General features: G+C 34.8%; 4 protein-coding genes across 6 annotated transcripts; 1 reads left to right on the top strand and 3 right to left on the bottom strand.

Annotated features, from left to right (window-relative positions):
* On the bottom strand, positions 4,120 to 4,960 carry LOC109350599. Its single transcript, XM_019591823.1, has 2 exons — positions 4,552 to 4,960; positions 4,120 to 4,427 (listed from the first exon to the last, which is right to left on the bottom strand). The coding sequence occupies exons 1-2, from the start codon at positions 4,958 to 4,960 to the stop codon at positions 4,120 to 4,122; spliced, it is 717 nt and encodes a 238-aa protein (XP_019447368.1).
* On the top strand, positions 7,534 to 14,795 carry LOC109350894 (homeobox-leucine zipper protein HDG2-like). 3 transcript variants are annotated; one of them, XM_019592205.1, is made up of 13 exons: positions 7,534 to 7,815; positions 8,287 to 8,454; positions 8,964 to 9,184; positions 9,283 to 9,400; positions 9,542 to 9,730; positions 10,126 to 10,569; positions 10,992 to 11,093; positions 11,226 to 11,426; positions 11,582 to 11,756; positions 11,979 to 12,256; positions 12,954 to 13,049; positions 13,165 to 13,554; positions 14,322 to 14,795. In XM_019592205.1, the coding sequence occupies exons 2-12, from the start codon at positions 8,398 to 8,400 to the stop codon at positions 13,528 to 13,530; spliced, it is 2,247 nt and encodes a 748-aa protein (XP_019447750.1). In that variant the 5' UTR covers positions 7,534 to 7,815; positions 8,287 to 8,397; the 3' UTR covers positions 13,531 to 13,554; positions 14,322 to 14,795. The 3 variants fall into 3 exon arrangements, with proteins under 3 accessions (XP_019447750.1, XP_019447749.1, XP_019447751.1); XM_019592204.1 differs by having other exon boundaries at positions 7,535 to 7,815; positions 14,317 to 14,795; XM_019592206.1 differs by having other exon boundaries at positions 7,536 to 7,815; positions 8,914 to 9,184; positions 14,317 to 14,795.
* LOC109350598 (glutamate receptor 3.4-like) lies at positions 15,594 to 19,960 on the bottom strand. Its single transcript, XM_019591822.1, has 6 exons — positions 19,345 to 19,960; positions 17,737 to 19,082; positions 17,147 to 17,424; positions 16,780 to 16,811; positions 16,250 to 16,659; positions 15,594 to 16,055 (listed from the first exon to the last, which is right to left on the bottom strand). The coding sequence occupies exons 1-6, from the start codon at positions 19,673 to 19,675 to the stop codon at positions 15,594 to 15,596; spliced, it is 2,859 nt and encodes a 952-aa protein (XP_019447367.1). The 5' UTR covers positions 19,676 to 19,960.
* On the bottom strand, positions 21,311 to 23,959 carry LOC109350597 (glutamate receptor 3.4-like; the record flags this gene model as incomplete). The annotated part of the gene is made up of 3 exons (XM_019591820.1): positions 23,330 to 23,959; positions 21,722 to 23,067; positions 21,311 to 21,409 (listed from the first exon to the last, which is right to left on the bottom strand). Coding segments are annotated over exons 1-3 (1,776 nt in total), but the record flags the coding sequence as incomplete, so codon positions are not given.

Below are 24,549 nucleotides of genomic sequence, written 5' to 3'. Positions count from 1 at the left end.
CACCTCCTTTTAAGATGACTCCCCAGACCTCTAATGTTCATAGAAGCACAAATCATTGGACACCTCCTACCGCTCCATGATCAAATTTAGAAAATACCAACCAGTCTCTATCTTCCATGTCATTTAATCTGGACAGAATTTCAGCTATATCAATGATATAAATCTTAATTTGATTATCAAACATCATCAGATCAGTTGAACAAAACTTTGTAAATTCAACTACTTTTGTCAAATCAAAACTATAGAAAAAATTGATTTACACTTAAAGAAGACACATAAAAAAACAGTTATGATCATGAAATTACTTAAATTGTATATTCACAATAATATAAAATAATTCAACATGATAATGATTATTTATTTTTCACAAATTATTTCATGTTTTTAAAAAAAAAAATTGAACTTGTAGAATTACAAGGAATATATATATTATTCAAAAAAATTGAGGGTAATGGACACCCTCACACACATGTAGCTTCCTCAGCGCCAACAAATGTTGATATATTTGATAAGGATTTAACTCGATTGCTTACCAAAAGAGTATTTAACTCGTATGGTTTCGTTGCCAATTTGAACAATCCATAAGCATCATGTAAGGGTTCATATAAAACTATTAAGAATTACTCTAATTCTAATAAGCATTCGAGACTCAAATAACCCCAATACTGCAGTTGATATAATAAAAGCTTAACCTTCCTTAAAAAAAATTATAATATCATGCATGTATGGTATTCAGAACATACAATAAAAAACGACTTAACCTCTTATACATCCACTTACCTTACCGCATTCATAATGGTAACAAAAAAATTGTTCGTAATGAAATAAATATATTCTCATCCAAGTTCAACACTGAAGATGAGACATTCTTGTTCTTATTTCATAACAGTAAGCTAAATACACATTGTTCTTAAAGTTGTGAGTCAACATTAAAAAACGGAAAAACAATTGTTACAACAGAGAAATATTTTTTTTTTAAGCAATAGTGCTAGAGCACCCAAGATTTATAAAAAAAAGGAACAAATAGCCATTACAAGTTTGTGAACCTATAGGAAGGAAGCCTCAACCAATCTCTATTACATTCCCAGAAAATTATCGATAGGATAGAATTCCACCAAGTAAAAGTCCTAGACCTTAAACTATGGTTAGCAAGCAAATCAGCACAGGAATTACCCTCCCTGAAAATATGCGAAACCTTCCAAGACATAGAAGATAATAAGGATTGACAAATACTCCACCTAGATGCAAGACTCCAAGGAGGTTGTATATTCCCTATGAGAATGTCCACCACTAGAGTTGAATCACTTTCAATCCATAAGTGATGCCATCCTTTGGCATGAGCAAGTTCAACTGCCAGAATAACCGAAAGGAGCTCCGCGTATATAGCATGTTGTATGTCATAGAAAGCAGCAAAACAAGCAACAAATTTACCAAGGTGATCTCTGAATATTCCACCTCCTCCCGCCAACCCAGGGCTACCCTGGGCAGCACCATCCGTGTTAACCTTTAGCCAACCTATGATGGGAGGATGCCAAATTATCTCCCTGATCTTTGGAGAATTCTTGAACCTCAAGTTGATCTTTAGACTTCTCAAAATGGCAAACTCATTAGGATTGTTGTTTGCAAAACATTTAGATTGATTAGCAGCAAAACTAATATCTTGCTTTAGCTTGTCCAGAGCTCTAGCCACTGGGACTTTAGTATCATTAAACCTTGCTTTGTTTCTGCAAAACCAGATTGAAGCAATAATATGAGTAATGCAGATAGAGAAGGCTTCTTTTGTTTGAGAGCTCCACTCCATCTTGCTAGACATCCAAAGAGCAGAGCAAGAGGACATGTTTGTGTTAATGGAGAAAGTGTTATTCAACCAAAGCCAGATTTGCTTGGCAAAATCACAGTGAAGGAAAATGTGACTGGATGTCTCAAGGCTATGATTGCAAAGACTGCACATGGACACTAAACTGCATCCTCTTCTCTGGAGATTTTCGTCCGTGGGGATTTTGTTGTGCCACCATCTCCAAGCTATGAAGGATTTAGAAGGAGGGGTTTTAGTTGACCAAATTTCCTTGAACCAATTCACTAGACTAGCAAGGGGGAATATATTGTTGTAGGCCTTCTTTAGGGACAGATTGCCATCAGATGAGCCATGCCAAACCATTCTATCATCAATATTAGGAATTAGAGTCCTGGAAATTGCTCTAGAGACAGACGGGAAAAGCTCAACCAGTTGAGAAGGAATTGTCCATTTACCTTGGTGAATGAAGTCTGCCACATAGGCTTGCAGATTGGATCTAAGATCCTCAGGAATGTTCAAAAGATCCACCAGAGAAGATCCAAGCCAGTTGTTAGTCCAGAATTTTATTTTGGTTCCATTTCCAACAAGCCAACCTGAGTTGAGATGGACATAGGACCAGTTAGTCTTGATTCCTGGCCAAATTGAAGACTTGTAGTATCTAGAGGAGATTATGCAGTCCCTTCTAAACCTCTGTCTAAAGAAAATAGCCCAGTCTTTGCAAGAAGAGAGCATGGTCCATGAGAGTTTAATTAGGGAAGCTTTGTTCATCTTGGATATTGACTTGACCCCCAAGCCACCAACCTAAAATGGAGAGCAGACTTGATGCCAATTGACAGTGATTAGTTTTTTGACTTCAGTATTCCCTGCCCAGATGAAGTTTCTGATCTTTTTGTCTAGATCTTTAAGAAGTTGAGCAGGCTAAACATATATGTGAAAAGAATAAACCAACATGCTCTGAATGACGGATTTGACTAACTCCACTCTGCCCATGATTGAGAGGCATGAGCCTTTCCAAGTTGCCAATTTCTGAGTAATTCTGTCCACAATTGGTTGCAGGTGGACCTTTTTGGGCTTTCCTTTGAAAATAGGGACACCAAGGTAAGTGAAATGGAGAGATCCAGCATTGAAACCAAGGAAGGAAGAGAGGTTCAAAAATTTCCTAGGATTTGAGTTTGCAGTGAAAAACTGACTTTTGGAGGCATTTATGATCTGGCCAGAAGCAAGAGCATAATCAGATAGCAGAAGTTTGAGATTTCTGAGCTCTCTTTTCACTCCCTTGCAGAAGATGAGCACATCATCTGCATATAGCACATGGCTCATAGTTTGCATAGATGAAGGACCACTAATTGTGCTCAGATTGCCAAGAGCTACAAGCTTTAGGATTCCCCTGCTCAGGACCTCCTCAGCAATACAGAACAGCAGGGGGGATAGAGGGTCCCCCTGCCTAACCCCTCTCTTGCAAGCAAAGTAACCCACACTGTGACCATTAACACTTATGGATAGCCTTGCTGAGTGAAGAATTACCTTAATCCAAGCAATAAATTTCTGATCAAAACCAAAGGCCCTGAGTGTATCCAGCAGAAATTCCCAATCAATTGTGTCAAAGGCCTTAGAAATGTCCAGCTTTAAGATTAGATTGCCACCAAAAGTCTTGTAATCCAGTAAATTAGTTGCTTCAGAAGCTAAGCAAATGCAGTCTTGGATGTTTCTATCTCTTATGAAGCCCTTTTGATTCTGAGAGACAATTCTAGTGGCAATGTAAGCCAGCCTATTAGCCAGAATCTTAGTAATAATTTTGAATTGAAAATTAGCTAAAGAAATTGGCCTGAAATCATGAATTCTGTCAGCACCAAGGCATTTAGGAATTAGGACAATAGTGTTAGCATTCATGTTTAGAAGAATCCATCCCTGAGAAAAGATTTGGGACACTGAAAGGAAAACATCATGCCCAACTATATCCCAGAAAGTTTGGAAGAAGCATCTCCCAAATCCATCAGGCCCTGGTGCCCCCTCACCATTCATATCAAACATTGCCTTCTTGATCTCCTCTGTAGAAGGCATGGAAGTTAACCTAGCATTTTCCTCTTGAGAAACCATACTAGAAATTACCTCTTGGATGAGAGAATTATGTCTAGTAGAATTTTCAGAAGCAAAAAGATTCTGAAAGTGGTCCAACACATGATTTCCTATCTCCTCTTGCTCTGTTATCAATCTATTACCATCCTTTAACATAGTCATAGACTTGGTGGCCTGCCTTATTTTGGTGACTCTATGGAAAAAAGCTGTGTTTCTATCCCATTAAGTTGCCAATTTATCCTAGCTTTTTATTTCCAAAAAGACTCCTCCACATCAAGAGCAATCATGAGCTTGTTTTGGGCCAAATTTTCCTGATCCCTCCAATCCTGGCTAGGCATGATAGTCTTGGAATTTTGAATCAGCTCCAACTCTGCCATAGCAGTTTTGACATTCAGATGTATGTTGCCAAAAACATTTTTGTTCCAAAGCTTAAGCTCTTTCTTACGATTCTTGAGCTTCTGAGTGAGAATATACATAGGGCACCCATAGCAAGGTCTATTCCAGATATTTTCCACCACCTTTACAATCCTCATGCTTGGTCCACATTTTGTGAAACCTAAAAGTATAAGCTCTCCTTTCAGAAGGGATAGAAGTGCACAGAATAGGATGATGATCAGAGGCTATTCTAGGCAAAGTGCAACAGGATGTTTGACTCCAAGTATTTAGCCATTCCTCATTACATAAACTTTTGTCTAGCCTTTTTTCAGTGAGAGCAACCCCAGATCTCCTATTAGACCAAGTGAACAAAGATCCTCTTGTGGCTAGATGGATCAACTTAGAGCAATCAGTGAAAGTTTTAAATTCAGTAGAGGGCAAGGCATGAGGCACACGAGGGCCTCTGGCCTCATTGGCACCAAGCACCACATTGAAATCTCCTATGCAAGTCCATGGCCCATCATTTGCAATTATCTGAGCATTCAAGTCATACCAGAGATTTCTTCCCTGAACATAATTAGTATGAGCATACACTGCACTAATGTAGCAACTTTTATCAGCTATTGAAACTGAGATATTCATGTGCTGAGAAGAATTATGCAAAACTGTAGGAGAGTGATCATGGCTGCATAAGCCCCACAGATTGGGCAGCATGTTTCCCCTATTATTGGTGACAAATAGATTCATCCTAATTTTCCAAAAGGTATCCAGAATTACCTCCTTAGCTATCATAGGCTCAGCAATAAACAAGAAATCTGGTTTATGAGTTAAGCAAAGATTTTTAAGGACCAACCTAGTGTTGAGGTGACCAAGACCTCTGCAATTCCAGTAGAGAATTATCATTGGACAGTTTTAGAGTGCCCACCCCTACGGGTATAGGAGTGAATTGTTCATCTTCCTCTTCCTCCTCTATATTGTCATCTGCCCAAAGCCTGCCAACTAGCTGCATATCCTTGGCTGCATTTATATTGCCCAATTCCTGTGTGTCAAGCACTATGAAATTGTCTTTAATATTCTGTGGCACTGAGGGATCATATGAGTCCTCCAAACTTGTCATATTTGGTGTCTCTTGTCCTGCCTCCTTTTCAGGTGTGTTTTCAACTCTTTCTATCCCTGCCCAACTAGCCTCCTCCCTATTGTCTATCTCCAAATTGATTACTAGGTCATCAATTTTCCTGATTGTTGGAACCTCCTCCTCCTCTTTATTTTCCTTATGGCCTGATTCCTCAACTTTCTTTCTAGGGGCATTCTCATCCACCTTCTTTTTATTCACTCTGCGACAATTGCTCTGTAGATGACCAATATTGTTGCAAATAGTACAATAGAAAGGGACATTTTCATATTCAATCCCAACAAAGAAAGCAAAACCCTCTCTCTCCACCAAGACTTGATCATATAAATCCTCTTTGATATTTATCTCCACCAACACTCGAGCATAATGTCCAAATGATCTCTTAGATGTAGCATCATCCAATGATATGGGAGTGCCTAGTCCCCCTACAATGGAAAATAGAATCCTTGGGCTCCAATATTCTTGTGGCAACCCGAATATTTTAACCCAGCATTGAGAGTGTGATTGTCTTTGATGATTTGGATTGAAATCTGGTGTCCATAGGGACATCCTAAGGAACCCTGGTTTTAGAGACCAAGCCCCTATTGCACAGATGCTTCTCATATCCTCCACCGATGAGAATGAGAAGTCGTAATAACCCTTGCCCAGAGACACCATGGTCCATGTGCCTATCATTTCCCACATCTTCTGAAGTTTGTTTTTCAGATTTATATACTTCAGAGGGCTATCCCCCTTTGCTAGGATGAGCCTCCCATGAAGGTGATTTCTACACCTCTGCAATCCCGCCTGATAATCTTCCTCTGGAATTTTTATCGCGATTGCATCCCCTTTGATGCAGGGTTGAGGAAGTTGGGAGATGGCAATGTCACATGAGTTCTGGAGAACTTGTGCAAAGGACTTCTTGAGAGAAGAGGGTGGAAGAGGTTTAGGAGACGTGGTTGTTTCAGAAAGGAAGCTCCAAGGAACAAAAGTTTCCATGCTTAAGCAAGAAGGTGGTTTCCCATAAAGTTGGAGATGATCAAAATCCCATATTCTTGGAGCATGCCCTAGCAGAGCTTCTGTCAACACATTTACTCCATTTACACTATGTTTGCTACCATAGAAAGCAAGAGGAAATAAAAAAGAAGGAAAGAAAAAAGAAGGAAAGAAAAGTAGTGGAAAATGTCGTTTTCAACCATTTGGTTCCAACATTAAATAGAGAGGAAAGAAAAAAATATGCATGAGTCTCACAATAATCTAAATGAAAATAAATACAGTGTACTAAATTTATTTGTTTATATTCATTTTATGTGAAATTGGTTAACTTAATTTTATTTCGTTGCATTTTGAGCTCACAAATAAATAGTAATTTTGTATACTAAAAGATTGAGTGAGATGATTAAAAATATAAAATTAATTGTCAAATAAGAATTATATTTTCTTTTAGACACATTAGTAAGAAAAAGATGAAAAGTTAATGATTTTCATAAACAAATATTTTTATATTAAACTTAATTTACATGTTACTTAAAAATGTTAATTAATATTATTAAGAATAAATTATTTAGTTATGTAATTTACAATTTAAAAATTAGGTATACTACATAATTATATACAAAAATAATGAGAACACTTATGTCATTTTCAATACACTATGTATAAATGTGGATTTTCTTTTGACTAATTTTCTTCCATTTTCAAATGTACCAAAAAAACAAAATTATCATATGTTTTTCTATTACTTTTCTTTCCTTCTACTTTCTTTCCTCTCACTTTCATTCCTAAATCAAACATAGAACAAAAATAGAGTTGCATCATTGTAGGTGATTTTAGCGTGCGTTACTTAAGTTGTTAAAAAATATAAACAAATATAAAATAATAAATGAGGTCCATTTAAGAATGAAAAATGTGTTGTATCATTGTGTATGCTGTTAATGTTTTATGGTATGGATACATTATAGAAAAGAAAAACACTAACAAGTTTGGTTGCCGTGACACATTTACAGCATCAACTCTCCAAGGGCAAAAATTCACAAACTAAGTAAAAAAGTTGCTCTCTCTCTCTCTTTCACTTTCTCATTCTCTCTCTATAGCAATTACACCTCTTTCTCCCACCATTAAATGCAATTGCACCATCTCATTACGCTTAGCAATAACTCATAGCTGCCATATTTTCTCCCTTTTCTTCCCACTTTCTTCTCTCCCTTCTTCATTTCCTTTCTCCTCTCTTCTCCTCTTCCACCTTCATCTTCTTCTCACCATCATTTACACAACCTTTTCTATGCTCAACCTTTTCTCTACTTACCATATCATAAACTTTTCATATCTTCTTCAACCCCTTTTTCTTCTTTTTTCCTCTTCTCATATCAATATTTGGAAAAGAGTACAAAAGCAGATCTAAATATTTATCTTCTTTTTTTTCTGTAGCTTTCTTTTCTTCGGCAACTACCAACCACTGGTAAGTTGATAATTTTGTCACATAACATAATTCCATATATCATTCACACTTTCTAAGTCTAAGATCAATGATTTTGAAAAAACAAAATGTTTGATAATGTTTCACAAATATATATTTTATTTTATAAAAAATCGGGCAAAATTTATAAGTTTTCGATCTCACTCGGTGCATATAGCTAGGGTTACCAGAATGTGAAAGGAACGCAACGTTTACTGTAACATATTATTATTATTATTATTACTATTATACAGAGATCTTTATGGACCTTATATTTCTCCAATATTTTCTGAATCTTCTTGGGTTGATATGGAGTATAAGGAACCGTCAACGTTATTCATATCTGCATTTTAATTACGCAACGCATTTGTTTAGGGAATTGTAAGGACACCGAAATTTGTTGAGACTTTTCCACTTTTTTCTTCACTTTCTTTTAGGTCACGTTTTTGTGTCTTTTTCTTATCTGTTTTGTAGTTACACAATATCCTTAGCTGACAGCATAATCTAAGAAGAAAACACAACCTTTGAAGACATCATATAAGGGTCTCAGAAGAGAGAAGAGTTGGTGTTTTTGGTTTGTGAAATATGCCATCTATGATTGAAACAAACGGCACCGTTTTTGAATCTCTATCTCTTACGCAGGTCAGTGATACCTTTTCATTTTCTTCCATTTTTTATTATAATTCTGGTTCTGATTCTCATGTTAATTCCATTGCTGTTTTTCTAAGATTCATTTTTTCTTCACTTTGGGTTTCTCTTATTTTACTCTATACCTAAATAAAAAGTCTTCTACCTTTTTATTAGTCAAAGTTGGTCTTAGTGAAGAAAAAGAAAAAAACTCTTTCTCTCTCAGTTGAAATATCCTTCTCGGTATTCGAAAACGCGTTATTCTTTTTCCAATTTTCACTCTTGGAACCTACTTATTTCCCTCAAAAACACCAATCTGGTCAAATCTGCATATTTTGTACACAGTTTTTATATCAAAATCAATTTTTTCATGAACATAGTAGTATATCTAAAATAATTAAAAAAATGTTGGTGCTATTTTGATCCTTTGTTTTCTGAGTATAGTATGCTATATTTGGGTATTGTTTTTGTTAGATTTAAAAATAAGAGTTTGGAATCTTAAAGATCAGTAGATAATGTTCCAGCCAAACATGATGGAAGGTCTTCACCATTTGGACATGACTACTCAGAACACTTCAGAGAGTGATATCCCTATAATCCGCAACGATGAGTTTGACAGTGGCACAAAATCCGGTAGCGAAAATCATGACGGTGGTGCCTCCGGCGAGGACCAAGATCCACGTCCTAATAAGAAGAAAAAGCGGTACCACCGCCACACCCAACACCAGATCCAAGAAATGGAAGCGTAAGCAAAACTTTTGTCCCAACCCTTTATTTTATATTATTTTTTTCATATTAAAAACGTTGTAATTAATTTTTATCTTTCCACGTTTTATGCTTCAGTTTCTTCAAGGAGTGTCCTCACCCTGATGACAAGCAAAGAAAGGAACTGAGTAAAGAATTGGGATTAGAGCCATTACAAGTCAAGTTTTGGTTTCAGAACAAGCGCACTCAGATGAAGGTATACATAATAATTCGGACGGTTTTTGTTGCAACTAACATAAGACAAATCTACATACAAGACAAAATACTTTATGATATATAGCTTTTGTTTGACTTGCTCATAAAGAGTGTGGTGTTTGTTTTGTTGTTTTGGTTACAGACACAACATGAGCGCCATGAGAACACACAACTTAGGACTGAAAATGATAAGCTTCGTGCAGATAACATGAGGTACAGGGAAGCTCTTGCCAATGCTTCATGTCCTAATTGTGGTGGACCAACTGCTATAGGAGAAATGTCATTTGATGAACATCAACTGAGGCTTGAAAATGCTCGTCTAAGAGAAGAGGTACAAGATTTTGCCAACAACTTCTTCAACCTTGCAGTTGTAGTAAAAAACAACAATGCTCTATATACACTCATTTTTTATGAACACCTACTCAAGTGTTTGTCATGACATGATAATAAGGTTAATGTATAAACGTGTGTAGCTTTGCACCTAGCAAGTGAGAAATCTATTTCCAACATTTAAAAAATAACCTCTTCATGCGTAGGGTTCAAGGTCTAAAAGGTCTAGTCTTTACTCTTCACTTTACTTATCAGAAAGTATTATCTTTTTATTTATTTAAATTATGTGAATGAAACATTATTATTGTAGTAGAAGACAGATATATGCTATTGTCATGTGACATAACACTAATTAGTCAATTATTCCTTAACCCTTTACTTGGTCTTGATGTTCAGATTGATAGAATTTCTGCTATAGCTGCCAAGTATGTTGGAAAGCCAGTGGTGAATTATCCACTTCTTTCATCCCCATCTGTTCCTCCACGTCCTCTAGAACTTGGAGTCAATGGTGCTTTTAGTGGACAACAAGGTGGCATTGATATGTATGGAGGTGGAGATCTTTTAAGGTCAATAAGTGGACCCACTGAAGCTGATAAACCAATCATAATTGAGCTTGCTGTTGCAGCCATGGAGGAGCTTATTGGAATGGCACAATTGGGTGAACCTCTATGGTTGACCACACTTGATGGCTCCACCACTATGCTAAATGAGGATGAATATGTTAGGTCTTTTCCTAGAGGGATTGGACCTAAACCTAATGGGTTCAAGTGTGAAGCTTCACGTGAAACTGCTGTGGTTATCATGAACCATGTTAACCTTGTTGAGATTCTCATGGATGCGGTATATAACATATCTTTTACACTATTTTTTTGCATTTTATTTTTAAGAAAATTATAATCTATATCACTTTTTACCGAGACTCCTTTTAAAATTTTAGAACCATTATTCTTTGTCAGATTTTTATTTTTTTAAACACAATCTGCTAATTATAAAGTAGATGTGAAAAATGATTACAGTAATAAATATATGAAAATACCATTACTCCTATTTTTAATTCGAGTTCAATTATTTAACATATTTATGTTTATCTCTAAAAAAAGTATCTTTTGTATACATATATTAATATTAATGTGAAAAGTATATTAAAAAATATTCCTATTTTAATGTTAAATAAATGTTTTCCTTTTACTATATATTTATAAAACATAGTGGAAATATCATGATTGTGAAGTCTTTGTCATTCTTTTTTGTGTGTTATTCAGAACCAATGGTCTACAGTGTTCTCTGGTATAGTCTCAAGAGCTATGACTCTAGAAGTGCTATCAACAGGAGTGGCAGGGAACTACAACGGTGCTTTGCAAGTGGTATATACATTGATATATTTATACAACATCCATTTTCATATTCTATTAAATAGTGAAACTATTACACATACAATTGGTTAATTTTGCAAACAAAAAAGAACATTTGATTCAATTATTTGATTATGTATGTAGATGACAGCAGAATTACAAGTACCTACACCTCTTGTGCCAACTAGAGAGAGTTACTTTGTGAGGTATTGTAAGCAGCACCCTGATGGAACATGGGCAATAGTTGATGTGTCATTGGATAATTTGCGCCCTAGTCCTTCTTCTAAATGTAGAAGAAGGCCTTCTGGTTGTTTGATTCAAGAATTGCCTAATGGCTACTCAAAGGTACTTTAATATCAATATATAATCATAAAATCATGTCATAACCTCATAGATCTAGTGAGTATTGTGTTTGTGCATTTATAGGATGAATTAATGTTGCGTTTGTTCTCAATGTAGCTTATTTAATTTAAAGTGATCTATGTATATGCCTTACTTAGGTCATATGGGTTGAGCATGTGGAAGTGGATGATAGAGGTGTTCATAATCTATACAAACAACTTGTTAGCTCTGGACATGCATTTGGTGCAAAACGTTGGATTGCAACCTTGGATCGACAATGTCAAAGGCTTGCTAGTTCCATGGCCACAAACATGCCCACCGTAGATGTTGGCGGTATTAATCGATACTCTTTTTATATAGTAAAAAAAGGCAGCCTAGTCCACGAGGCTTCTACATAGAGAAATCTGCGAAGGATAAACGTATTGAGCCTTATCTGCAAGCAGAATAGGCTATTTCTGGTTTTTTTTTATATAGTATATATTTAATTTAGACATCCAAATATAACCAACAAGTTTAAATTAAAGAGGATTGATTTTTCTATAATGTTTATAATAGTGATAACAAACCAAGAAGGAAGGAAAAGCATGTTGAAACTGGCTGAGAGAATGGTAATAAGCTTTTGTGCTGGAGTGAGTGCTTCAACTGCACATACATGGACAACATTATCAGGATCAGGAACAGGTGCTGATGATGTAAGGGTCATGACACGTAAAAGTGTTGATGATCCTGGAAGACCACCTGGTATTGTTCTTAGTGCTGCAACTTCTTTTTGGCTTCCAGTGTCACCTAAAAGTGTCTTTGAATTCCTCCGTGATGAGAATTCAAGAAGTGAGGTAAGCAAACAAGTCAATGGAATAACAATTATTTGCCAATTATTATCTTATTTAACGTTTTAGGCTGCATTATTGTGTTCTTATAGGTTAGTATTAGACATCCTTAATATAGAAAAATTGCTCACTTAGGTGATGTATGATGCATGAAAAACCTCATCAATTTGTCTTTGAATTGCATATATCTCTTTCAATATCTCTTTTAGTTAAAGCTTCATGTCCTTTTCTTTTTAATGTCATTTGGTTTGTCACAAATTAATGGTAAAGGATTTATCTTTTGGGAAAAGAAATATTATTTTATGTATATTTTTAAATAAATATTGCTTGATAGGTTATGTGTTGCTACATTGTAAGTGTTACTTAAGCTTGGATTGTACCCTAACCTTTGGATCAGAAGACTACCTTTACCCTAAAACTTCTTTTTACCAAAAGAAAAAATGCTCAATCTTGGTTCCCAAAATGTACTTCAATTTTTAAATATGCAATTATTTCAAAATGAAGTATGCAAATTGGTGAGTAAACCTTTAATTGTAAAATAACTACAAAAGTACACCAAATATTAGACTCTATCCTCCTCTCTCATTGTCTGAACCAAACACATTATTAAAGGGAAAATAAAAGGAGAATTAGTGATATAAAATTAACAAAAGGGCTATTAAATGCTTGAGTTTTGTATCTTATGATTAATCTTTATAAACAGTGGGATATTCTTTCCAATGGTGGAGTTGTTCAAGAAATGGCACATATTGCCAATGGAAGAGACACTGGAAATAGTGTTTCTCTACTTCGAGTGAATGTAAGTTGATGATCCTATATCCATATTTACAATTTATCAAAATCAATTTTATTACAATGCTATCTTTCATCTGCAATCAAACTAACAGTGATACCTATAAATTTGGACTATGCAGAGTGCAAATTCAAGTCAAAGCAACATGTTAATATTACAAGAGAGTTGCACTGATTCAACAGGTTCTTTTGTAATTTATGCTCCTGTAGATATTGCTGCAATGAATGTAGTTCTCAATGGAGGGCACCCAGACTATGTAGCCCTTCTTCCTTCTGGTTTTGCTATACTCCCTGATGGGACTACAACACATGGAAGTAGCATTGTTGAAAATGATCATGGTGGTTCTCTTTTAACTGTTGCATTTCAAATATTGGTTGATTCAGTTCCAACAGCTAAACTTTCACTTGGATCTGTTGCTACTGTTAATAATCTTATTGCTTGTACTGTTGAGAGAATTAAGGCTTCCCTTACTGGGGAAGCTGCTTGAGCTTCAGAACTAATGGAACTTGTGGTAAGAACATCTTAACACTCCTATACCTACTCATACTTTGCCTTATGTTTTATGTTTTTCACCTTAATGATTGATACTTTTACTTCTTTATGTGTAATGTTTAGTTCATTCTTAGAGTTGTAGTAGTCCATTTTGTTTCGAGACACTTATTTGTATGATAATGGTCGCGGTCGTGATTATGGTGATGTTAGATTTATTGCAACTTTAGGAAAATTTCATATAGGTGTGATGTGGTTTCTGAAGACAACCATGTTGTGACTCATATCCGTAACAACATTTCTACCACAATTTAAGTCATATATTATCCATAATTGCAATAGATGTAACATAATAGCAATTGTGACCATAATGATAATTTAATATCATTGTGACATTCATCAATGTGAGAAAGTTATGCTCATGTATTTAAGTTTAAGGGCATGTAAGAGTGGGAAATAGTAAAGTTATCTCTAGTTTTGTCTTAGTATCTATATTTTTTTGAATAAGCAAATTGCATTAAGTTAGTATAAGGGGTGTTAACCTAAAACAAAATAACGATCAAAACTTGATCTTTTTAGAAGCTAAAAAATACAAGTTTTTGGGTACTACACAAATTTGCAAAAATTAACGAACTCGAGGCTGTCTTTGCCAAAAACTAAGTCAATGTTCTAGCTTGGATCAAATCCATAATGTATCTTAGTATCTATATATTTATTTTTTAATATATTATTTTGTCCTAGACTCTTTAATTTGATGGTGCTTTCTTGTTTAACTTTGGTGCAGTTTAGAAGAAGGATATATATATAAGAGGGTGGCATTGCATTTTGGAAAAAGAGGAGGTGTTGAGAACTTTGGCCTATATACAAGAGTGAAGGTAGAAGTCAAGAGCGCACCTTGCATAATCCATTCTCATAATCTCAACAACAAAGTGCTGAGAAAGGATTAAGGTTCGGGAATTGACTTCCCAAGATTATATTATAAAAATGCTAAGAGCTTAAATTAAGACCTTATTTCTCTTCATCTTCTAAAGACAACATGTTTAATTATAGTTGTTATTATTAGCTTTTTCAATAACTTAGTTATTATTATTAGGGTGTAGCTTTAACGTAACCCTCTTATATTAATTCCTTCTTGAATTGTTAATTTCTTTAGAAGCACTAGCACTATAGCTAGTAAATGGTGGAAACTTTTGCCTCTAGCATAGTGTTTTGTCCTTTTTTAAGGGTTTTGAAAATGGGTGTTGCTTCCATTCTGCTTAGTCTTATTCAGTAACTTAGATCTCTTTATTATTTATGTATTCGTTATGTGACATAAATGAATAGCATAGATGGTAATGTGTCACAAATAAGATAAAGTTTTGGAGAATCAATCAATTTCGTAATATAGATTAAAAGGGTAAGTTATCTTATGTATCAAATTATGGGCATGTTATCAATTTCTACATCAACCTGACCTGTGTATTTCTACATCAAATTATGAGGCCATGATTAATTTGCTCTTTATGGATATTGTACTCTCTCTTTGACCAAAGATTAAGAATCTACGTGAAAAGGAAATTAGTAAAATGTATTTATCATTGCAAAAGCTATTTTTCATGTCAAAATTGTCAAATTATTAGATTGTGTTTGTAGATAATAGAGTATGTACCTTTCTGAGTCTTGGTAACCAAACATGTCACATGACCAGTTTCTTCATAGAACCTACTTTCTTAATTCGGAATGTTTGTTTAGGTTTTTTTACAAAATTTATGAATTATTGTCTAGAATTTTCTAGTGCTCACGTAATAACAATAAACAAAATTATATTTATTCTAAAAGGGGAGGGGTCTAAAAAAATAAACAAGCATATCCATAGTACCCACTTGTGGTATTGTAATCCTAGTAAAAGCAGAACAATTTATATGTGAAACAAAAAATTTCATCCTCACTTTTAATATATATGTATGTATATATATTAATAAAACTGAATATTTTAAATCTTAAAATTGAAATATTTATTATCAATAAACTAAACAAGTAATTTTCATTTGTGAGAAACCAAAGTGATCAATATTATATATTTCAAGAGCACGTCTTCTCTCCCAAAGTGTCTTCTGAGTTTTGGTTTCTTCTCCTTTTTTTACTCCTTCTAAGAATGTCTTTGATATCTACTTCTCTCTTATCCACAAAATCCATCAACTCCCTGAAGCTAGTAGTTAGCATAGGCCTTTTGAACCTTGCTGGTTGAACTTGAACTTTATCATCACCATGTTCCTCATCAGGGTCAGGGTTGAATTTGTTATATTGACACATAACTTTAATAAAGAATACTGTTAAGGCAATGAAACATGCAATGCCAATGATAAGAAAAAGGACCCAAAAGCTACTCAAAGATAGTTTATATGATTCATCATCACTGAATTCTACTACACAATCTTGTTTCAAAAGCCACTTGTCATGTATCTTTTGCAAATCACCATTCTCAGATAGTTGAAGAATGGCAGTTGATAAATCAATAGCTAGGGGAGAGTCCCTTTGGAATGCCTGTGATCAAGGTACTAAACATTAGAGTAATGTATTTGTCGGGATTATTCAAATGTGAAGTCCCACATTGGCTATATGGGGAAGAGTGAAAAATTTTATAATTGGAAAAAAACAAAGCCTATATTGTACGTTGTGCTAGATATAGCCGGTTCTAACTCGGAATAAAATGTTCAGATCGCGTTAAAGATACTTACAAATCCCCAACCACTTTTGGTGAACTCCTTCCCAACAGTTCTGAACTTACAGTTTGTATTGGACATGAAGAGTTCAACATAAGGAAGTTCATCAACAATGGCTAGAACCCCTCCATTGTTTGGTCCACGCGTAAGCGCGTCGATATATGCATCCGGATTTTTCAAAGTAACTATCCTAGATGGTGCTATATTGAGCTCATCAATGAGATACTTTTTCGCAAATGACCCTTCTTGAATTCCAATTGGTTGATTACCTGAGGTTAAGCTATCAATGCCTTCGATCTGTGATGAAAGTTGTTGCACTGTTAGGATTGAAGTTAAGCTAGCTGTGTAGCTTGAATTGATTATTAACACAACAAAAAGCCATATGATCAGCACCAATCTCCCAAGAGTACTCACAGTGTTCTCTCCTGTGCCAAGTCGAAGGACCAAAAAAGTCAGAAACTTTTACCATGTACCGTAGTAAAATAAGCCTTGTTGAAGGTAAACACTGAGAAAAAAAATTCAATGAGAGTCTTTCGGGAACGTACTGTGTGCAAAAAACATTGTTGAGAGACTAAACCTGCAAAAGAGGAACTAAACTTAGCAAGGCATTGATGCGCGAATAGGCTATGACAAATAATGTTTCAGATTTGAGATATCATAGACAAACGAACAATAACCAACTCCGTTACGAAAGTTCCCTAGTTATCTTACAGAAGAATTAGGTAGTGTTTGATGCGCGAATAGAATAGGACAGAAACTCAGTGGAACCAAAATGTTCCGCTTTTTAATCTTAGGCCTTGTTCTGTTTTACTCTGTTTATAAAATAAACAAAACTTATATGTTTTGCTCCAACTTTTTCATATCTACCAAAGGCTATCTGAAAAGACTTTAAAATGGTGAGGATATACTAACCAAAAGACTGTAGTGATTTGTTGCCTTGGCGTACCACGAAACTCGGTATTGTGCCGGTGCTCAAGAACCCATACAACGGTTCCCACGAAAAGAAAGAATGCAGCGGTAACGCACCACATTTGAGCCGTGAATGGCTGGAGGAAAGACCAAGAACTTGACTTTATCCTCTTCACAGGAACAACAACAACCAACCCTGATTCCATGAATGGTTGAGTAAAATCCAAAATCCTTGTCCTGTTTGTGACTATTGTAACATCTCCAATAGCTGCATCAAAGTTCTGAAGAAGGAAAGGAACAAAATAACATAACTACTTGTAACCAAAAATTCTATTGTTCTACATTAACAAAGTATCCGAAATCTGAATCCACATTATTCATACTGGAATTCCTTGCCAGGCCATACATTATTAAGACTGATATAAACAATACAAAAGTGTTACATGAACAACTATTCAGGACAACTTTTTCCACGAATTTTGATTTTTATAACTCAGAGTATGTGTACTACACTTTATAAAAAGTGAAGTTGTCTAGAAATTTATTCGGATTGGTTGTACAATAGGATCACAAAATTAGACTTTGAAACTTACATTTTGTGAAACCTGATACGCAAGGTCGTTATAGTCAGGATTCGTATCTCCGTTTCCGAATAGTATATACTGTCGTGGGACAGGATAAGGCAACAAGTTTATGGCTGCTTCAAAGACATCAATGCAATAGCCTTTTACACCAGGAGGGTTCTTGTCCTTAGAAACAAACTCCAAGTAGCTTACTCGGTTAGGCACTGCTATCCGCAATGGCTTTCCGTTGTTAGGGAATACCCATCCCCTTGGTATTTTTGTTGTCTCTCCAGGCCATATAACACTGTACAATTGTTGATTACTTGTTGAAGTGTTAGGTGGTTTCTGATATAATACTTCAGGAGCTATGACTGATAGACCGGAATGATTAGACCAATAACCAATTCTACGTGATCCAAATCCGCCGATATTCAGAATATCGTATGCTGGATGGATTAAATTCTTATCCATATCAAACTGAATTTGACCACTGATACCGGTGAAGTTTGTTCTCAAAATTGTCTGAAGAAACTGTTGGCCACCATTGGAAACACGAAGCGATGATAAATGTAACATGCTTCCGTTTCTGTTATGCAACACAGGGTCGGATGAGAAAGATGTGTTTCCACCTTCATTGAGAAAAACATCAAGAGCATGTGCTGCTAACCAAACAGAATCATATGCATATAGTGCATAAGAGTTGAAGTTTTTAGTATCCTTGTCTTTAAGGCTTTTCAACCGAGAGATAAAACTCTTTTTAAGATTAGTATCTGGAGTGTGATGACGAAAAGTGATAACCCCTTGTAAGAGATTCATTACACCACTGTCGGTGTCAACATTCTCTAATGAATCCAACACTGAAGGAAGCCAATCCGATGAAATCCATACATAACCACTTGTCATCATTCCTAGCTTCTTGGCAACAGAGAAAATTTCCAAACCAGAATCAGGATTAACATGAAGAACATAGACGCGCGATTCCATTAAGTTAACTCCATTTAACAAGTCACTAATATCACTTTTGGTTGCACCAGGAGTAAAAGCAGCCTTATAAGAAATCTTCGCGCGTTTTTTCGCCAAAGCGTCTCCCAATGCAGAAACTCCATTCCTTCCATTATCATCATCTACAAAGATAGCTATCACCTCACTCCATCTATAGTACTCAACCAAGTCAGCAATTGCATGCATTTGGAAATAGTCATTCTGAGTTGTTCTGATGAAATAAGGGTGCTGAAGAGAAGATAGAGAAGGGTCCGTTGCGCCAAATGAAAGAAGAGGTACATGGAGTTCATTAACTACATGAGAGATTATGTGTGCTATTCCTGAAGATTGCGGACCAATCGCGACAACTACATCGTTTTCCATCAGTTGCAGAGCTACATGATTAATAAAATAATGAATCTTGTTCACTTCAACATAGAAGGGACAAAAGAGAATGTATAACGATAATTCACAGACCCAAAATTCTGCAACAACAACAACCAAGCCTTAAGCCGACTAGGTAGGATTGGCAATTTCCACCCATAATTCTAGTCATGTTTTTTTTACAAAGTAATTCATTAAGTTACTACAAAGTTGATCCTGATTATACATATTGAAATATTGAATGGAGCATTATAGAGTAAGAAGAAATAGTACCTTCCACTGTTCCAAGAAAGCCACTGCAATTTGTATCATGTAAAATAACTTCCAATTTAGTGCCAGGGAGAATGGTGGTATTAGCATTAACATCATCAATTGCAGCCATAATTGCCGGTCTCGCCGATCTTCCAATAACAGAATTAAAAGTAAACAATGCTCCAATTCTCAAAACACTTGGTCTTGAATAAGAATCTGTAGAATTTGAAATGGTTGTAGTTCCTGTTCTTCCTACTACTTCCCTTGGAATCCACAAGCACAAAACCAAGAGGAACAATAACAACTTGCACATAAATTTGATACAATGCCTTGTGAAACAAAGCAACTCCATTTTCTGAGAAAAAGCTCTGAAAGCCTGTGATTTAAAGCATAATCAGAAGAGCTATAGAATCATTCATGTGCTAACCATTTCAGGAGCAGAACAAAGATTAATAGAAACCAAGAATCAGCGTGCACGGTCTAAAAAGAAATCTAAGAACTTGTTTATATACAAAACTGAAAAGCATATTCAACAGGAACAAAACATTGTAGCAGCAATTTGTAGCTTAAAAAATCTAGATACCCACTTCCCCAGTTGAAAAAAATAATATCTTTTATGAATCATGACTCCTAACTATAAAGCATAACCACATAAGAATATCACACTTTTTTATGTTATTAAATGTTTAAAAGTGTAGCATCACAAGTCATTGTTAGCTATAACAAGCTCATAACTTCTAAAGAGGGAACAAATATTAAAACCATATAATGCATGTTGGTGTGTTTGTGAAGTAGAGATTCACATGGCTAATATATATTTAATATGTATACTAAAGTGTTTTTTATGTCAGTAAATTATCTATCATTGATTTATTAACTACCATTGACTCTCAACTAAAACTAATACAAATCAATAATAAATGATATAACGACGGAGGTGTATAAAACTTTAAGCAGAAACCACGAGAACAAGTTAGGGAGAGAAGATTATCTGAGATTACCTCTAGACAAAACATGCAAGTTGCAACACTTGTTAAATGTTATATTTATGCATGTGATTGAAGTAGTTAAAAGTATGAAACAACACGTGTTACTAGAGAAAAGAATGAAAGCGAGGTTTTTTATGCACAAAGCAAAGAATCATTTACTTGGTTTCAAGTTTCAAGCATCAAGTATTCACTTTCCTCTTCAATCTGTCTCTCTTTCAAAAAAAGAGATACACTATATTGTAATATTGTATCACGTATTATTAATGTTTTATAATTATTGACTTGTAAAAAAATTAATACAAATGAATAATATATTAATTGTGTAAATTTTTATACTAGCTGTGCATATATATTGTACTATTTGTTTTGTTTTATATGTATGTGTGTCAAAAATATATTGTTAATGAAAATTAAATTTACTTGCATGTTCTCTAGGCCACTAAATTATTAATCTCAGAAATTATAATAATTTATATGTGAATATATTAAATGGTATAAAGTATAACTATAGAGTAAAAAAATCTAAAAATTCCAAATAATTTCTACACAAGAATGAGTGATGCAAAATAGAAAATATTGAAAAGTAGTCATGTCTATTGAACACCTAGAAAGTAATTTTTTAATATTATAATTTATTTTGGTGCGTGATACTGAAATTTGACTTTTAACTTTTGTTTATCAGAAGGAAAACATGGCAAGTTGATAGTGATGGGAATAAATACTTTCTTATTGTAGAAATACCGGCGATACTTTAAAGTGTTATATTCTGTGTTACAAAAAGTAAATAATATTTTAAGTATAGTTAAAATTAATATACATTAAAATAATAGAATTAAGCAATGTTATTAAAACCGGACTGGTCTTCAAACCGGTGAGGGTATTAGTTTAGTGGTTTAGTGTTTCAACCAATGGTTCAGTAATTAAACTGCATGAGATTAAACCGGTTAAACTGGACATATATGCTTATATATATATATATATATATATATATATATATAAACAACAACCAACCCTGATTCCATGAATGGTTGAGTAAAATCCAAAATCCTTGTCCTGTTTGTGACTATTGTAACATCTCCAATAGCTGCATCAAAGTTCTGAAGAAGGAAAGGAACAAAATAACATAACTACTTGTAACCAAAAATTCTATTGTTCTACATTAACAAAGTATCCGAAATCTGAATCCACATTATTCATACTGGAATTCCTTGCCAGGCCATACATTATTAAGACTGATATAAACAATACAAAAGTGTTACATGAACAACTATTCAGGACAACTTTTTCCACGAATTTTGATTTTTATAACTCAGAGTATGTGTACTACACTTTATAAAAAGTGAAGTTGTCTAGAAATTTATTCGGATTGGTTGTACAATAGGATCACAAAATTAGACTTTGAAACTTACATTTTGTGAAACCTGATACGCAAGGTCGTTATAGTCAGGATTCGTATCTCCGTTTCCGAATAGTATATACTGTCGTGGGACAGGATAAGGCAACAAGTTTATGGCTGCTTCAAAGACATCAATGCAATAGCCTTTTACACCAGGAGGGTTCTTGTCCTTAGAAACAAACTCCAAGTAGCTTACTCGGTTAGGCACTGCTATCCGCAATGGCTTTCCGTTGTTAGGGAATACCCATCCCCTTGGTATTTTTGTTGTCTCTCCAGGCCATATAACACTGTACAATTGTTGATTACTTGTTGAAGTGTTAGGTGGTTTCTGATATAATACTTCAGGAGCTATGACTGATAGACCGGAATGATTAGACCAATAACCAATTCTACGTGATCCAAATCCGCCGATATTCAGAATATCGTATGCTGGATGGATTAAATTCTTATCCATATCAAACTGAATTTGACCACTGATACCGGTGAAGTTTGTTCTCAAAATTGTCTGAAGAAACTGTTGGCCACCATTGGAAACACGAAGCGATGATAAATGTAACATGCTTCCGTTTCTGTTATGCAACACAGGGTCGGATGAGAAAGATGTGTTTCCACCTTCATTGAGAAAAACATCAAGAGCATGTGCTGCTAACCAAACAGAATCATATGCATATAGTGCATAAGAGTTGAAGTTTTTAGTATCCTTGTCTTTAAGGCTTTTCAACCGAGAGATAAAACTCTTTTTAAGATTAGTATCTGGAGTGTGATGACGAAAAGTGATAACCCCTTGTAAGAGATTCATTACACCACTGTCGGTGTCAACATTCTCTAATGAATCCAACACTGAAGGAAGCCAATCCGATGAAATCCATACATAACCACTTGTCATCATTCCTAGCTTCTTGGCAACAGAGAAAATTTCCAAACCAGAATCAGGATTAACATGAAGAACATAGACGCGCGATTCCATTAAGTTAACTCCATTTAACAAGTCACTAATATCACTTTTGGTTGCACCAGGAGTAAAAGCAGCCTTATAAGAAATCTTCGCGCGTTTTTTCGCCAAAGCGTCTCCCAATGCAGAAACTCCATTCCTTCCATTATCATCATCTACAAAGATAGCTATCACCTCACTCCATCTATAGTACTCAACCAAGTCAGCAATTGCATGCATTTGGAAATAGTCATTCTGAGTTGTTCTGATGAAATAAGGGTGCTGAAGAGAAGATAGAGAAGGGTCCGTTGCGCCAAATGAAAGAAGAGGTACATGGAGTTCATTAACTACATGAGAGATTATGTGTGCTATTCCTGAAGATTGCGGACCAATCGCGACAACTACATCGTTTTCCATCAGTTGCAGAGCTACATGATTAATAAAATAATGAATCTTGTTCACTTCAACATAGAAGGGACAAAAGAGAATGTATAACGATAATTCACAGACCCAAAATTCTGCAACAACAACAACCAAGCCTTAAGCCGACTAGGTAGGATTGGCAATTTCCACCCATAATTCTAGTCATGTTTTTTTTACAAAGTAATTCATTAAGTTACTACAAAGTTGATCCTGATTATACATATTGAAATATTGAATGGAGCATTATAGAGTAAGAAGAAATAGTACCTTCCACTGTTCCAAGAAAGCCACTGCAATTTGTATCATGTAAAATAACTTCCAATTTAGTGCCAGGGAGAATGGTGGTATTAGCATTAACATCATCAATTGCAGCCATAATTGCCGGTCTCGCCGATCTTCCAATAACAGAATTAAAAGTAAACAATGCTCCAATTCTCAAAACACTTGGTCTTGAATAAGAATCTGTAGAATTTGAAATGGTTGTAGTTCCTGTTCTTCCTACTACTTCCCTTGGAATCCACAAGCACAAAACCAAGAGGAACAATAACAACTTGCACATAAATTTGATACAATGCCTTGTGAAACAAAGCAACTCCATTTTCTGAGAAAAAGCTCTGAAAGCCTGTGATTTAAAGCATAATCAGAAGAGCTATAGAATCATTCATGTGCTAACCATTTCAGGAGCAGAACAAAGATTAATAGAAACCAAGAATCAGCGTGCACGGTCTAAAAAGAAATCTAAGAACTTGTTTATATACAAAACTGAAAAGCATATTCAACAGGAACAAAACATTGTAGCAGCAATTTGTAGCTTAAAAAATCTAGATACCCACTTCCCCAGTTGAAAAAAATAATATCTTTTATGAATCATGACTCCTAACTATAAAGCATAACCACATAAGAATATCACACTTTTTTATGTTATTAAATGTTTAAAAGTGTAGCATCACAAGTCATTGTTAGCTATAACAAGCTCATAACTTCTAAAGAGGGAACAAATATTAAAACCATATAATGCATGTTGGTGTGTTTGTGAAGTAGAGATTCACATGGCTAATATATATTTAATATGTATACTAAAGTGTTTTTTATGTCAGTAAATTATCTATCATTGATTTATTAACTACCATTGACTCTCAACTAAAACTAATACAAATCAATAATAAATGATATAACGACGGAGGTGTATAAAACTTTAAGCAGAAACCACGAGAACAAGTTAGGGAGAGAAGATTATCTGAGATTACCTCTAGACAAAACATGCAAGTTGCAACACTTGTTAAATGTTATATTTATGCATGTGATTGAAGTAGTTAAAAGTATGAAACAACACGTGTTACTAGAGAAAAGAATGAAAGCGAGGTTTTTTATGCACAAAGCAAAGAATCATTTACTTGGTTTCAAGTTTCAAGCATCAAGTATTCACTTTCCTCTTCAATCTGTCTCTCTTTCAAAAAAAGAGATACACTATATTGTAATATTGTATC

The sequence above is a fragment of the Lupinus angustifolius genome, chromosome LG06 (assembly GCF_001865875.1).
Source record: "Lupinus angustifolius cultivar Tanjil chromosome LG06, LupAngTanjil_v1.0, whole genome shotgun sequence".
Taxonomy (NCBI): Eukaryota; Viridiplantae; Streptophyta; class Magnoliopsida; order Fabales; family Fabaceae; genus Lupinus; species Lupinus angustifolius.
The sequence above is the reverse complement of the archived record's forward strand: the minus strand, read 5'-3'. Positions and strand labels throughout refer to the sequence as shown.

Coding starts and splice junctions, on each gene's coding strand:
- LOC109350599 (XM_019591823.1), bottom strand. CDS start 4,960: ATGCTGCCCAATCTGTGGGGCTTATGCAGCCATGATCACTCTCCTACA. Junction 4,428..4,551: donor AAGGCTAGACAAAAGTTTAT/GTAATGAGGAAT, acceptor TTATACTTTTAG/GTTTCACAAAATGTGGACCA.
- LOC109350598 (XM_019591822.1), bottom strand. CDS start 19,675: ATGGAGTTGCTTTGTTTCACAAGGCATTGTATCAAATTTATGTGCAAG. Junction 19,083..19,344: donor CTTTCTTGGAACAGTGGAAG/GTACTATTTCTT, acceptor TTAATCATGTAG/CTCTGCAACTGATGGAAAAC. Junction 16,660..16,779: donor AACAATGTTTTTTGCACACA/GTACGTTCCCGA, acceptor GACTTGGCACAG/GAGAGAACACTGTGAGTACT.
- LOC109350894 (XM_019592205.1), top strand. CDS start 8,398: ATGCCATCTATGATTGAAACAAACGGCACCGTTTTTGAATCTCTATCT. Junction 9,731..10,125: donor ATGCTCGTCTAAGAGAAGAG/GTACAAGATTTT, acceptor CTTGATGTTCAG/ATTGATAGAATTTCTGCTAT. Junction 13,050..13,164: donor TTTCTCTACTTCGAGTGAAT/GTAAGTTGATGA, acceptor TGGACTATGCAG/AGTGCAAATTCAAGTCAAAG.